The sequence below is a fragment of the Anguilla rostrata genome, chromosome 1 (assembly GCF_018555375.3).
Source record: "Anguilla rostrata isolate EN2019 chromosome 1, ASM1855537v3, whole genome shotgun sequence".
NCBI classification, from domain to species: domain Eukaryota; kingdom Metazoa; phylum Chordata; class Actinopteri; order Anguilliformes; family Anguillidae; genus Anguilla; species Anguilla rostrata.
The window spans coordinates 31,982,349-31,996,505 of NC_057933.1; the positions used below are offsets into that span (position 1 = coordinate 31,982,349).

Here is a 14,157-nt window from a genome sequence, read left to right on the forward strand (position 1 = left end):
TTTAGTTGAATTGTTTTAACTAAAGAGTGGGGGGGGGGGGGGGGGGGGTGGGGGGGAAGGCAAAACAATAATTCTAATAAGAGGAAATTATAATTATGTGACGGCTAAACATAGAGGTTGCAGTACTACAATTTAACGAAGGTTAATTTGTGTTATGGGCTAGTCACACGCTACTATGTTGCGTGGTTAATTCGTATAATCAGTTTTAACAACGTAAAACTACAAGTTCCCCGAACAACATACGCACAACAAACAAACAACAACAAACCGCAGTAAAATAACCTAATCAGGTATGTCAAGTTTCACGCTGTCATATAGCTTGGTGTCAGTGTTAAATAAAATGCGTTTCAATACTTAACTGTGATTTATTTATTTTTTTAAAGGGGATGCCAGTCCTTAATTCCGTTAGGGGATTCGTGATTCAGCTCGTCAGATGGTCCCACGGTCCGTGGCATGTGTGCAGAGACTTGGGAAACTTCTGTGAAACTTCTGTTCCAGCGTGGTTTATTTCGCGGGTGATGGCAGGCCAACTCAGGCAGGCTTCCAGCGAGGTGGAAGTTGGGAAGCGCAGTAAAGTCCTTAATCAAGCAAAGAGTTTACTGCAGGGTCACAGGTGGAAGGGGATAGGCACGTCGTTATGCCTTGGTTGACCAAAAAAAGTTAATGATGAACGTGACTCAGCAGAGGGTTAGTCCCGTTGTCGTTGTCATGTATAACTGTGTCTAGTTATACACTGTTGCACTGTTGATATAATAACCAAAACAAGTCTGATGACACAGTCTCCATGTGTGCAAATGCGGTGCCAATTTGCACCACCAGAGGGTTTTTTTTAAATTTCTTGATAGTATATGAAGCTCAACATAGCCAAACACATAGTCCATAGTGCGCATACTACGGTAATGTGACATAAACTTTCAATAACCACATTCTGATGGTAAGATGAAAAAACACAGGGCCAATTTAAAATAATTTAGGAAACATTGGGTAGCACTACTTTGGAATAAAGTTTGTTTAATTTGTGTGAGCTAACATAGCCAATATTGTTTATTGTAACTTGGCCTAATTTTGATACCAATACTTTTAATGGCAGGCCTACATTTTGCGAGTTATATATTGCTGATTTATAGACAGTGCTTCGTATGTGTGAGTAACTTGCCATTTTTGTGTGTTGAAAACGTATACATATACATGTGTATATTTTTCATATACACATTCTTGCGCATATGAATTTGCTTAAGTGAATACATAAAACGATGATTGGTAATTACAGACAAAATACCAAATACAATTATTAAAACAAAATGAACAATACAGCCAGATAGCTTTTAGCCAGAATAAGTGTCACAAAATTGTAATAGTAATACTTTTTCCAGCAACGATGGAAACAAAGTGGTAATAGTAATAGGCTACTTACTACGTGCTAAGTACACTTTAAATTCATTAATTGTAAATGTACTTTAGAAAATATACTTTAAATATGGTCTTGACACAAGTTTAGCCTACACATTAATGGATAGCAAAGATAGTAAGACTGAAATATTTATAATTTTTAATGAATACATTAGATTGGGCAGTTCCTTTGTAGGTACATCATTCCATTCGAGCTTACTGTAGGCTATGCGGTGACTCTGCTCTGTTAAAATGTATACTGTCCTTTAAAAAATCCAGATACAGTTGTAAAGCCCTATATCCGACCAAATGCGCTAATGCTGAATTGAAACTGGTTAATCAGCCCAATTGCAGCCTTTTTGTTCAAAGGTGTAGCTACACAATTCGCAACAAACACACCTGTGCCGGTGTAACAGGAAGTTCAGCCACACCACTGCATATGAAGTTCGTCCCTTGGCTTTCCTTTCATTCTCCATTCCAGGCTCATTTGCTATTTAGATGAAGACGGAACAAAATCGAGAAACGATGTTCTGGAGACTTATGTTAGTGACAGCAGTGGCTCTCGAGCTTGGAAGTATTGTTGTATCAGCTGCAGGTACGTGCTATCACAGCTTAATGACCAACTTTCCTTCATTATTACAACATTAAGTAGAACGCTAATAGATGGTACAGTTTGTGTTAAGTACGAGCCCGTGTAGCCTAGCTAACTAGACAGCGCAAGGTTAAGTTAAATAAATAGTAAAGTAGAGTAATATATCGAGGCAGCAGTGTAGACTAGATATTGCTGTTAAGAACAATGATCACTGAGATAACAATAGTTTTTCGTGGGGGATGAATTCTTATAGCCTATTTTTCATCATGTGCAATAGTGCTTAAGTAGCCAATAGACCTTGCTGAACATGATTACCACATATGACAATGCACAAAATAAACAGAAGCATAACAACGACTGTGGCCACGGACGATACAGATAGGTATACAACGGAGAATGTCGCGGAGAGCTCGATGACATTATGTCTGTGTAGTTTTTGAACTATCGTAAATCTGAGGATCAAATTTTAAATGTGTGTATATATATATATATATATATATATATATATATATATATATATATATATTTACAATCAACTCGTGCAAAACACGCGGTTTGGAGAAAAAGGTCGTGCAATTGTTTGTTTGATTTTTAAAGATCTCCTCTATGGGAAATCCCACTGTTTCAAACAACTTCCTAGGTCCAGTCACCTTTTTCGCGGTGGGCGGGACTTCTAAAACCAGTCTATTTTTGCGCTGTAGTGTATGCTACGTAGTTGTAATTCCCTGGCCAGGAAAGGGCACGTTATGCGGTGCGCAGTAGGTCAATCAAAACCACAAATACCAAAACCGCAAGCAACCAGTGATTAGTACTGCATTTTATATTATCAAGAAAATGCTTTGGCTGGCACGCAATATATCAGGCACTGCCAGGGATTTTAAAAATAATCTATCTTTTTACATTGCCTGTCACAAAATAAAGCTACTTGTATTTATAGCCTACAGCATTAGGGCAAATCATTCCCATTAAGATGAGAAATAGCCTGAACATAACTACGTACATGATAGACAGATAGATAGATAGATAGATAGATAGATAGATAGATAGATAGATAGATAGATAGATAGATAGATAGATAGATAGATAGATAGATAGATAGATAGATAGATAGATAGATAGATAGATAGATAGATAGATAGATAGATAGATAGATAGATAGATAGATAGATAGATAGTAATTCTATGGATAGTTTATTTTGTGTCCTTTGGCGTGCTATATAAAGTTCGAAGTGACGTGTATGGCATTTTCTAGTTGAAAGCTAATACAACCAGTGCGTGGCAGGCATCATTTTAAAAAGAATTTGAACTTTTGAGGTCTTGTCAGTGATTCACACAGAATCAACCAATGTATGTCTGATTCATGACCTGAAGTGATCCAATGGGTGTAGCCTACTAGCAAAACATTTCCAGCTGAACTTGTTTGTAAGCTTAACAGCCCCAGAAAGTTCTGGAAAGTGGTTAAATCTTTATTCACCAGTGACAATTCTAAAAGGTTACCTCCCATTATATCACTAGACTCTGTGATTGTTATGGACAAAATGGAGATCTTGAATTGTTTCAATGAGCATTGTATTTCCTCTGGTTTTTTGTTTGACTCTGTCAACACTACTACTGTGGAGAATATAAAATGTGAGTGTCAAGAGTAAAGATCGATCATACATACAGTGAAAACAACCTAAAAACTAAAGTCACACAGGCTCAGATCCCTGTTCATATGATCAAAGGTCCTTTAGTTTTTTTGCTAGCCATTTATATGAAAGGAAATAATAAGAATAATAAGAATAATAATAAATAAATAAATAAAAAGAATTATTATTATTATTATTATTATTATAGATTGTATTTTTTTCTCTGGGCATAAAACTTATTAGCATATTAAAGCTAAAATGAGAGACTAGTGTGTCTGATACATTATATGGCACTAAATATTCATTGTCTTTTTTCCTACAGTACAGTGTCCTGCACATGCCAAGTGCATGGACTGTATAAATGACAGAAACTGCATGTGGGTGAAATGTGCAAGTAAGTAACACAAATTCTCCCTTCTGTTGTAGCCTTTACTGATACTGTAATTAAGATGGAATCACGTGACACAGAGAGTGTATCTTCGAGAGAAAGCTACAAATTGAATGGCCTAATGTTTGTCCAGAAGCAAGACTGACCTTGTGATTCTGGATGAACAGATCCACTAAGTTTCATTTTAAGGTCAATTAAAGTTTGTATTATCAGTGACAGAACTGACAAATTAACTGTGAATGAAAGTAATGTCCTTAAAAATACCCTTATTTTAACACCATTTTAAATCAGATAGACTCTCAGGTAACATTTAGGATTTGGTCCCCAGACAGGATTGAAAGAAGTTTTAGCTAGTTATCAACGCATTGGTTATGCCTTATATTCACTTTATGATTTTCTTTATTCATTGCTACAGCTCTTTTTGGTATAACAAATTATATTAATGAATATAAGTGGAGTCCCGCACACTGCCTCACTTAAGAAAGTAATTTAGTAGTGATACAAAGTTTTGTTCATCTTCACCTTCATCGGGTATCACTAATACATTCTTTTTTGAGTGAGACAGTGCATAGCACATTTATATTTAATAAACCTTTTCCTGTCTGATGCACCTGTCACAGTAGGTGAGCCAAAGTCTCTTTTTTACACATGTATAGACATCCATTATGATAATCAGTTTGTGCAACAAAGATTTTGTTAAATTTTACATGTTTCTGAAAAAAGGAAGGAAAAGCTTAGATTTGGAAAAGCTCAAGACCTGGGCATTGGCAGGGATACCCCTCACACTGCCCAGATGGGACTGTAGTTGTGAGTGAGATTGAAGCTTAGTATTGGGAAGAGTCTAGAAGGTCATGGATGTTGTGGGAGCAATGAGAATCCCAGGTTTCAGCTGTCAAACAGTATCCTGTGAATTGATATATGACTTCAGTGCTTGCTGAACCTCCCACGTGTGGGTAACTGCTGGGAAGAAATTGTGCCGTCCTCATTGAGCAGCCATCTTGTTTTGTATGAGTTGGACTGTTTGGTGCTTTTTTGCTATTGTAATCTGATCCCATTGTAGAAATGTATGTGCTTTTAATGGATTCATTTTAATGGAGTCGAAACTCTGAAATCTGAAGCCTTTTTTGTGAGGCTTATTTATCCAAATAATGACTAACTGCAATAGACACATTCATGTGGAATGTGTATTTGGGAAAGCAGGAAAATTATTCCACAACTTATTAAGAGATGATCAAACTGAATTTCCGGAAAATGGTAAGATACTGAGAAAAGTATGGTATTTTTGAAGGCAATGAATACTGGAGTCGAATCAAGTATCTTATAGGATTTCTGAATACAGCATGCAGTCTTTGGGACTATTCTAGACGTAACCCTTGTGTTCTGTTTACTTATTAGCACCTGTGAAACTGTTAGCATAGGTCAAATATACCAAGGACATTATTTGGACTTTAAAACAATAGAAAAATAACATTTATGCGAAAATACTCAATATATATTTATCTCAATTCCGAACCATATACACAATATATATGGTTAATGGTTGCCATTTACCTCTGTTGGATCACATTTAACAATGAGAGTTTCATTTGTTTGTGATAAAGTTGTGATTTATATCATAAATTCACTGTAACAACTGTGAATATTTTATCTGTGGTTTAAAATGAAACATGAAAAGGTTTTTCCTTTTACAAATAGTTTTAAATGGGTCAATTTGATGACACATGGGTTAAGAAGTCACCAAAAGGTTGTACCTCAGCAGCCTAAGGGCAGAACGCATCTTGCTAAGACCTAGAATGTTGGTACTGGACAGTCCAGGAGCATGGGAGAAATTATGAAGTTCAGACTTAATAGTGCTAAGTGAACAGCTTCTTCAAAAGGAGTGAGATCTACTTTTAAAAATGATTACACCCATGCACCAGACTCTCCCCAAAATGGCTGACATAACATTAACATGTTGGGTGGGACAGACTAGTTAGACCAGCTTGGAGACAAGTTGCATAGATGAAATGTTTCTCTGAGATTATCTAACAACTATCTAACAACATTCCTCATTTTATAGATGCTTCTGGAACTTCTGTGGAGTTTTGTGTGAACACCACAGACAGCCGTGCTGTTGGATGTATAGATGTTTACACCTGTGCAGGTGAGGAAGAGATGGGGATTAAAACTGATTGATAATTGTCATTGTACTCTGCTGCTGTGAGCAGTTTCCATAAAATAACAAAAATGACAGACTATAGACTATATGGAATTATATTTATTTTGGTTGGGAGACTACTTTACCTATGGTGAATTTATATTGCACATAATCAATTTATACAGATGGTTATTTACCAGCATAATTCAGGTTAAGGGTGTTGCAGTGTTAGCCCACTGAGAATGTGTTGCACCTCATTGCCCCATATTGCACCACATCAGCCTTAGGGGGTTGCACAAACTGTTTTTTCATTCAATTAAATTTGTTCTTGAACATAAAGAACATTTGATTTATAGCATTTAATTGCTTGCATGACACAGAGAGACTTGTTAACATTAGTAATTTTATTTAATAAAAGGGAGGGATGAAAAGTCCCCCCTGCTCAGCAATAGTGATTACAGCCAACCACAGCCAAGCAGTGGCAATCCACACCTTCTCTCAATATGATATTGGCCGAGATTCCATTAACTTAAATATTTTAACGTTTTATTTGTTTAAACAGTTTTTTTTTCACATCCACAGTTTGGTGGGTAATTTTGTTGTTGACTGCTGAACTCACCAAACTGTGTGAAAGAAAAAACTACTACTTGAATATATTTGCTAGTCAAATTGAAGGTTTATGTGGTCCTGGAAATTGTGATTCTTTAAAAATACCATTATAACTATGAAGTAATTATCCCTTCAATAAATCTTGTTTTCTTTACTGGTTTAGCTCCTGCAAACATATCTACAACTACAGAAAATCCTGTGACCACTACTAATACCACAGAGACTTCTGCAAGTATGTATATTTCAGTAATGACTTCTCATTTTTGATTTATTGAGCATGATTAAGAACTGTGCAATTTTCATTAGCACGGAATTTATGTATTTGTATTAGAAAATGTAGTTAAATACATATTTGAAGTATTTTAAAATATGTATACATTAAATACTTTGTACTACTTTATACTAATTTCAATTTCTATTATTATTATTATTATTATTATTATTATTATTATTATTTTTTTTTTCATGGAAAACCAAATACTTTCCCAAATAGTATTTAAAAATACATTCCTTTAAATAAATACTTTCCTGGGAAACCAAATACTTTTTCAAATAGTATTTAGAGCCTTTTAAAAATACATTAAAATACAAATATAATTTTAAAATATTTTAAAATATTTCTGTGATAGTCAACAGAAATGACTGAGCCAGCAACAATGTAGGCTTCATACTAATGGGGGTATCCCAAAGTACAAGTGGCCCTCAATGTGATGTCAGCGAGTTATAATACTGAGGGCACTCCAGGGGAACTACTAGGGGCTAGGGGTTGAATTTGGATTATAGGCAAGGGTAGCCTATGCTGGCAATTTTAGACAACCCATGTGCTGCCTCTAACAGTAGCCTAAATACCTGCACATGTCTTTGCATGGGGGGATGGCAAACTCAGACTTCTTGCCAGTTTATTTGTACCCATGTAATCTTTTTAAAGTTAGTGGCCTTTTACTGTATTTCCTCTTTTTTCTCTTGTCAGAGTGTTCAACAGCCAAATGTACAGTTCCATATTTTACATTTTGTAAGGTTAGAAACTGATAAAATAGAATTCAGCTGTGCATATTCACTACCAATTAACAATGGGAATCGGTACAATTGGACTGGGGCCATCAGCAGTCACTTGACGCGTTCTTATCAAAATACTGTCGTCTAATAAGACAAAATGCTCAACTTTCATAGCTGATAGGTTCCTGCATATCCAGTGCTTTACGAGTCTTTCAACAGTTTGGTACAATTGCGCATGTTGCACCACTGGCCTTATGTTGTGAAAGTATTAATTCCATTAAATCAAATACTTTGTATTTGAAAATTCAGTATTTTAAATGTTTTTTAAGACATGTTTGAAGGTAATTGCAAATACATGCAAATTCTCCTTAAATGTATATTCAAATACATTTTGTAGTTTAAATACTCAGTATTTTTACATTTCAAATCATTTCTAAATACGTATTTAAAAGTAATATGCAAGTATGCATTTGACCCAGGTCTGGTTACACGGAGCAACTACTTTAGGTCTTGACTTTCATGATCTGTGTCTTGGTGTAAAATTCCGTGTAAAATATAATTTTGAAGCTTTTAAACATAAGATGACAAGGTAGTCCTGAAGTTTTGTGTCGCTTGGAGGTCCAGCTTTAGCACAACCTATCTCAGCAGTAAAGTTACCTCTGCTCTGCTCTGGCAGGGCTAGGAATGTGCAACAGGTTTGACAGACAAACAGACAAGGCAGAGAGCTGTCCTGATTGGTTAAGAATCAGGCGCATTGTAATTTGGAGTGACTGATTTCAGAGACTGGGGCAGAGACCAGATTTGTTTTAGACCTTATAATTTACTGATATCTTTCGGGAAATTTGACCAAATATTCATGCTGAAAATGCCAGGCGGGCAGCTGTGATGCTGGAACCATCAGGTCTGGCACCAACAGTTATACCACAGTCAAAGTTGCTTAGATCATACATCATTTCATTACGTCCTTTCTAATATTAGGTCAAACAACAACTAAACCTTTTCACTGTGATATTTGCACTAAGAAGCAGGTGTACCTAATAAAAGACGCATCTCTTCGGACTGTAGCTGGACAAACTACCACTATCTGCAGGGCATTCACAATCTAGGATTGCTCTTATCACTTGTATACTTCTGTGTTCCTCCAGAACTTTCATGTTACACTTTTATCTCTATCCAGCACTTATATTGCACTTGTATCATTATCTTGATGCTCATTTTCATGCCTCCTAGTTTGACATACCATAACTTTCTGACCTAGCCTATAGAAGCAGAGTTTCATTTTATATTTCACTTTAATTTAGGAGTCACAGCATGTAACAACTGCAGAAGACACATCTCTAAACTGTGGCAAGATTTTGTGCAGTAGCGTGAAGCAAAAAACTTTATGCACAGCCAAACCAATCAGCGTTCACCTGTTTTCCCTGCAGATGTCACTGTGACCACGCTTACCCCCACCCCAACCAAAAGGACATACACCTTTGACGCGGCCAGTTTCATTGGTGGAATTGTACTGGTGCTAGTACTGCAAATCCTGATCTTCTTCATCTACAAGTTCTTCAAGTTCAGAGATATCAACTACGGCACCCTCTGAGCAGACTAGAGCAAATAGACCCAGTAATTGTCCATTGTCCCAACATCTGCTCACAATTTTTGAATTGCAGCATAAGCTGATGCCTGCTGCTAGATTTTTGGACATTTATGGATGAATTGCAATACTTTATCCTCCCATTAAAAGGCATCAGTGAATTGCTCCAGGTTTAGGTTTCTGTAGAGAGCCTGTTAGGTGTGCTGCAGAGGTCTGTCAGCTATCATTTCATTTTATGGCAGTAAGCAAACACTATTTGACAATTTCATTGCTCACATTCTAGTCTATTTGCTCTTGAAGGGTCAGATTTGTGATGAAGCACCATCTGAGCTTCAGATGGTAATGAGAACTGTGTGAGGGGCAGTGGAGAGGTAGACAATGATAAACGAGCCATGCCTCACGAGACTCAACTGGACAGGCACTAAACAGAGGAGTCCCCAAAGCTCATGAGGAATTTTCATTGTTCTAGAACAGTACAGACCCATTGGGAAGCTGAATTGCTGCACTTGTGTTGTTTAATGCAGCTGAAATGCCAGGTAGAATTACACTGCACTGTGTCCTTACCTTTTTTACTAGATTGGCTACTCTTAACAAGTTACTTTTGAACATAATTGTTAATCAATTTTCTCCCTTAAGTCATGTCTTTGCATTGTAGGTATAGTGAATCGGTTTGTCTTTTATGAGAAGCTGTAATTATTGAATATTAAATTGAGTAAATATTTAAGCTTTGTCTTCCTGTATCTGGAGTCAATGGTCAATTCTTAAACTCTATAGTTTGTTTAGCTTTTTGAGGTAATGCTTTAGAATGTTTTACAGGCATGTTCCCTTTGTAATACTAAATAAAGACCCACTCCAGCAGTGGTGGTGTTTCCAATCAATGTAATACCAATGCCATCAAAGCAACAGAGCTGTTACAGTATGTAAGATTCCAGTGTCATTGCTGCTTGTGTAAAATGATTTTAATTCCTAGCCCAGGTAAATGAGTGACAAATTACTATTAACCCAAAGTGTTTAAAATCAATATTGACTCATGTTTATGATTGTCTCATGTTCTGATATTCAAAAATTGAGTGTTCCTATTCTGTTTACTTTTGAGGGTCAGATACGTTTTACAATCTGTATTGGTGAGTGAAATGAGCCAAGTTATTTCATTAAAAAGGTGAAGAAAATACTTTTCTGTGAACTGCAGGCTTGTTTCATGTTGCTCAACTCAATGAACTTGTACAAATGGACTACCTCTATAATATTAATCAGAGCTTCTGCTTAGGAGTAGAGTTATCCAATTTATTATATATCCTCCTGTAATCCAGCATAAGTATAACAACATAAAAGCTTAAGTATTTACATTTTAACATAATACAATGTCTTGGATGACAAAATGTCTTGGATGTTGCAGTAAAAATATTTTCAAAAATACTATTTTTAAAATATTATTTGCACAGAACAGGTTTCAGCATAGTAAAATGCATGGTTCCTAAAATTGGTTCTTGACTCATGTCACTTCTGTTGTCTATTTTTACAGGTATGTATTTTATTTGATGAATGTTTACTTCAGGCACAATCATAGATTAGTACTGTTGCAGATGCAAAGGGAAAGAATTCCATAGTCTTTTTAAAATTCTAATTCTGCAGTTATAGCCTTAAAGTGCTCAAATTAGCAATATGTCATTTTAGTGTTTACTCATTCTCTCCATTCCTGAGATACTACCCCTCACCGCAATGGTTTCCATGGGTACTCATCCCACTTCCTAATCGCAGCACAGATGGAGCTAAGCAAGTTCAGGCAGTTGGGTAAGGTGGTTCCAGCTCTCCCAGTTTGGTTGGAAGTGGTAAGTCATAACTTGTCAGCGGATAGTCTGCACTTCCAATCATCTAAAGCCAGGCTTCATACTGAATGATACGCACAGCAGTTTATTGCATAAATAATACTGCAACACAATGATGAAAGGTGGAGTCTTAGGAGTGGTGTCAAATGCACAATAAAAAGAATGCCCTGTCTCTTCACCACAAGGATTTTTACCTGAATAGAGGCAGCGTTACAAATATTAAAACTTTGTTCTGTTCTGTTGTACCATTAAAACTTGTCAGTTATGCTTTTAACAATCTAAAAGGAATGTTACATAGTAAGGCCTGTTGACTCAGAGATACCGAAACAAATAAAACACATCCTTAACAAATACTGGATAGATTTTCTTTATTTTAAAAAGATTATTCACTATTAATGTTATACTTAAATTGTTCATCTAATATCCCCTTTACATCATCTGGCAGTAATTAAAAATCATTTTGATAGGAATAAATGGACAAAAATTAACACATTTCAAGCAATCCCTAAATTTAATTTGAAAATGTCTTGATGTTCAAATTTTAGAAAGATTTTATTCAGATGAAGATTAACAGATAATGATTGTGTGAAGTAGTGTAGTTGTACAGGGACTCCTCACTACACGCTGCAGTTACATTCCAAAAAAAAAACTGTTGTATGAAACAACAGAGGAGAATTTTCTCCCATAAAATTCTTGTAAATTATAGAGGCTGCATTCCAAGGTGTAGTTTTACATCCTATTTGGGTGGATAACAACTAATTTAATACCATAAGAATAAATGGGAAAAATATTCATCCTTAAGCCAACCAGTGAACAACAGCCTAGCCTAAGCTCATGATACAGTACACTATTTCCAACACATGCCTGGACATCCAGCTGCAAGTCAAATTTCTGCCCTGCTAGAGCTGCCCCAGTCAACTGAAAGTGCTGTTATTGTGAAGTGGAAATGTATTAGAGCAACAACAGCCCAGCCAGTTGCAAGTCAGTTGCAAGACTCACTACAGAGTTCCAAACTACCTCAAAACAACATCAGCACAACTGTTTGTCAAGAGCTTCATGAAATGGGTTTCCATGATCAAGCAGCCATATACAAGCCTAAGATCACCATGCGCAATGCTAAGCATTGGCTGGAGTGGAGTAAAGTACACCGCCATTGGAAGCAGTGGAAATGCGTTCTCTGGAGTGATGAATCACACTTCACTATCTGACAGTCTGATGGACTATTCTAGGTTTGGCAGAAAGCATACTACTGTAGTGGCCCGAATAGTGCCAACTGTAAAGTCTGGTGGAGGAGGAATAATGGTCTGGGGCTGTTTTTCATGGTTTGGGCGAGGCCCCTTAGTTCTAGTGAAGGGAAATCTTAATGCTGCAGCATGAAATGACATTCTAGAGTATTGTGCACTTCCAACTTTGTTGCAACAGTTTGGGGAAGGCCTTTTCCTGTTTAACCATGACAATGTCCCTGTGTACAAAGCAATGTCCATAATGAAATGGTTTGCTGAATGAGTTTTATGGGGAAGAACCTGACTGGCCTGCACAGAGCATTGACCTCTACCCCATCAAACACCTTTGACTGAACTGGAATGCTGACTGGGAGCCAGGCCTTATGTCCAACATCAGTGCCTAACCTCACTAATGCTCTTGTGGCTGAATGGAAGCGAATCCCTGCAGCCACGTATCAAAATCTAATGGAAAGCCATCCCAGAAGAGCGGAGGCTGTTGCAGCAGTACAGCAAAGGGGGATCCAACTCCATATTCATGCCCATGGTTTTGGGATGAGATGTTCAACAAGTATATATGGGTGTGATGTTCAGGTGTCCGCATACTTTTAGGAATGTAGTGTATGTCAGGCAAGATGTTATTTGTAGTACTTCATTGTGAGGGAGGTTTCAGCTAGGGCTTTATTCAATAATTGCTCTAATAGTGATGCACAGAGTGAAGCTTTCAAAAGCAAAGAAGCTGAAGTGTTGTCACGAAGCATTCGACACCTGCCTAGACAAACTCCTGATTGTAAAATTTAGTTTTTGAACATTAATGCTATTTCCATGTATTCTCAAAGTCCTTTCCAACTGAGCCTATTCATAAAAGGTTTTTCACAATTAAACATATAGTCATCATGATGCAGGCCACAGTGAAACTCATTGCTGATATGCACAAAGCTGACCATCACCTCATTGACCTTCTCCCACCCAGTAATGCAGTAAGAACTGGTCGGCTTCTTCGGAAGCACAATGAACATTCCTTCATTAGGACGAGGACTAATAGATTAAAAAGAACCACTGATATTAGACTATATAATAGCACAATGTAACTTGATCTTGTTACTTATAACTTCAATAATTTGTTTATCTTACATTTTTAAACATTGAGATACATTTTTTCTGCTCTGTTATATCTTGCTTAGATGGTCCAGCTTGTTACCGCTGGATTGGACACTGCAGTAATATCGGGATGTGACCGCAAGTGGGGAAGCATGGAAGACTTATTCAAGGACAGGTGTCAGTTGCAAATCACGCACCTTCAATGGGCTCTGTTCAATGACAAAAGAAGTCTTATGTGAACCTTCCAATATTAACAGTATCTCTACAAAATCTAAAATGCAATTTCAAATGTCTCTCTTTGATGGAAACCCATGGATTGGAAGCGTTTGAACCACTTTTATACATTTTGGATGTTTGTGGGTGGGAAAGGAAGGAGATGATATGGAATCAGAGGTTTTCCACAAATACACAGGAATCCCATTTTTCCACATACACCCAAATAGAGGAATATGTGAGTGAAAGAGCCGCTGATCCCAAATGTGTCATAGCGGACACATCAACAGGTATTGTTTGAGCTGGGTCTCAATCCAATCGCTTCTTTTACTCATCCTTGGGTGCGTTTCACCTGCTTATTTTTTCTTCTTTCCTTGTCTCCTTTCCTAGTATGGAATGCCAAACAGATCAAAACTATGTGAAACTGACATCTGGAATCACGCATTATCAATGTGGGCCCATTCCATTCACTT

The 14,157-nt window shown here is 36.9% G+C and overlaps 1 protein-coding gene across 2 annotated transcripts; it reads left to right on the forward strand.

Moving 5' to 3' along the window:
• Positions 1-579: 579 nt before the first annotated feature.
• Positions 580-10,495, forward strand: LOC135254681 (sialomucin core protein 24-like). 2 transcript variants are annotated; one of them, XM_064335092.1, is made up of 6 exons: positions 580-687; positions 1,871-1,984; positions 3,932-4,003; positions 6,057-6,140; positions 6,907-6,975; positions 9,167-10,495. In XM_064335092.1, the coding sequence occupies exons 2-6, from the start codon at positions 1,888-1,890 to the stop codon at positions 9,328-9,330; spliced, it is 486 nt and encodes a 161-aa protein (XP_064191162.1). In that variant the 5' UTR covers positions 580-687; positions 1,871-1,887; the 3' UTR covers positions 9,331-10,495. The 2 variants fall into 2 exon arrangements, with proteins under 2 accessions (XP_064191162.1, XP_064191152.1); XM_064335082.1 differs by lacking the exon at positions 580-687 and having other exon boundaries at positions 1,780-1,984.
• Positions 10,496-14,157: the final 3,662 nt, after the last annotated feature.

Bases quoted from the DNA above. Each gene is read 5' to 3' on its own strand.
- LOC135254681 (XM_064335092.1), top strand. From the start codon at position 1,888: ATGAAGACGGAACAAAATCGAGAAACGATGTTCTGGAGACTTATGTTA. The intron at 1,985-3,931 runs GTACGTGCTATC...TTTTTCCTACAG, and splicing joins TATTGTTGTATCAGCTGCAG to TACAGTGTCCTGCACATGCC. The intron at 4,004-6,056 runs GTAAGTAACACA...CTCATTTTATAG, and splicing joins CATGTGGGTGAAATGTGCAA to ATGCTTCTGGAACTTCTGTG.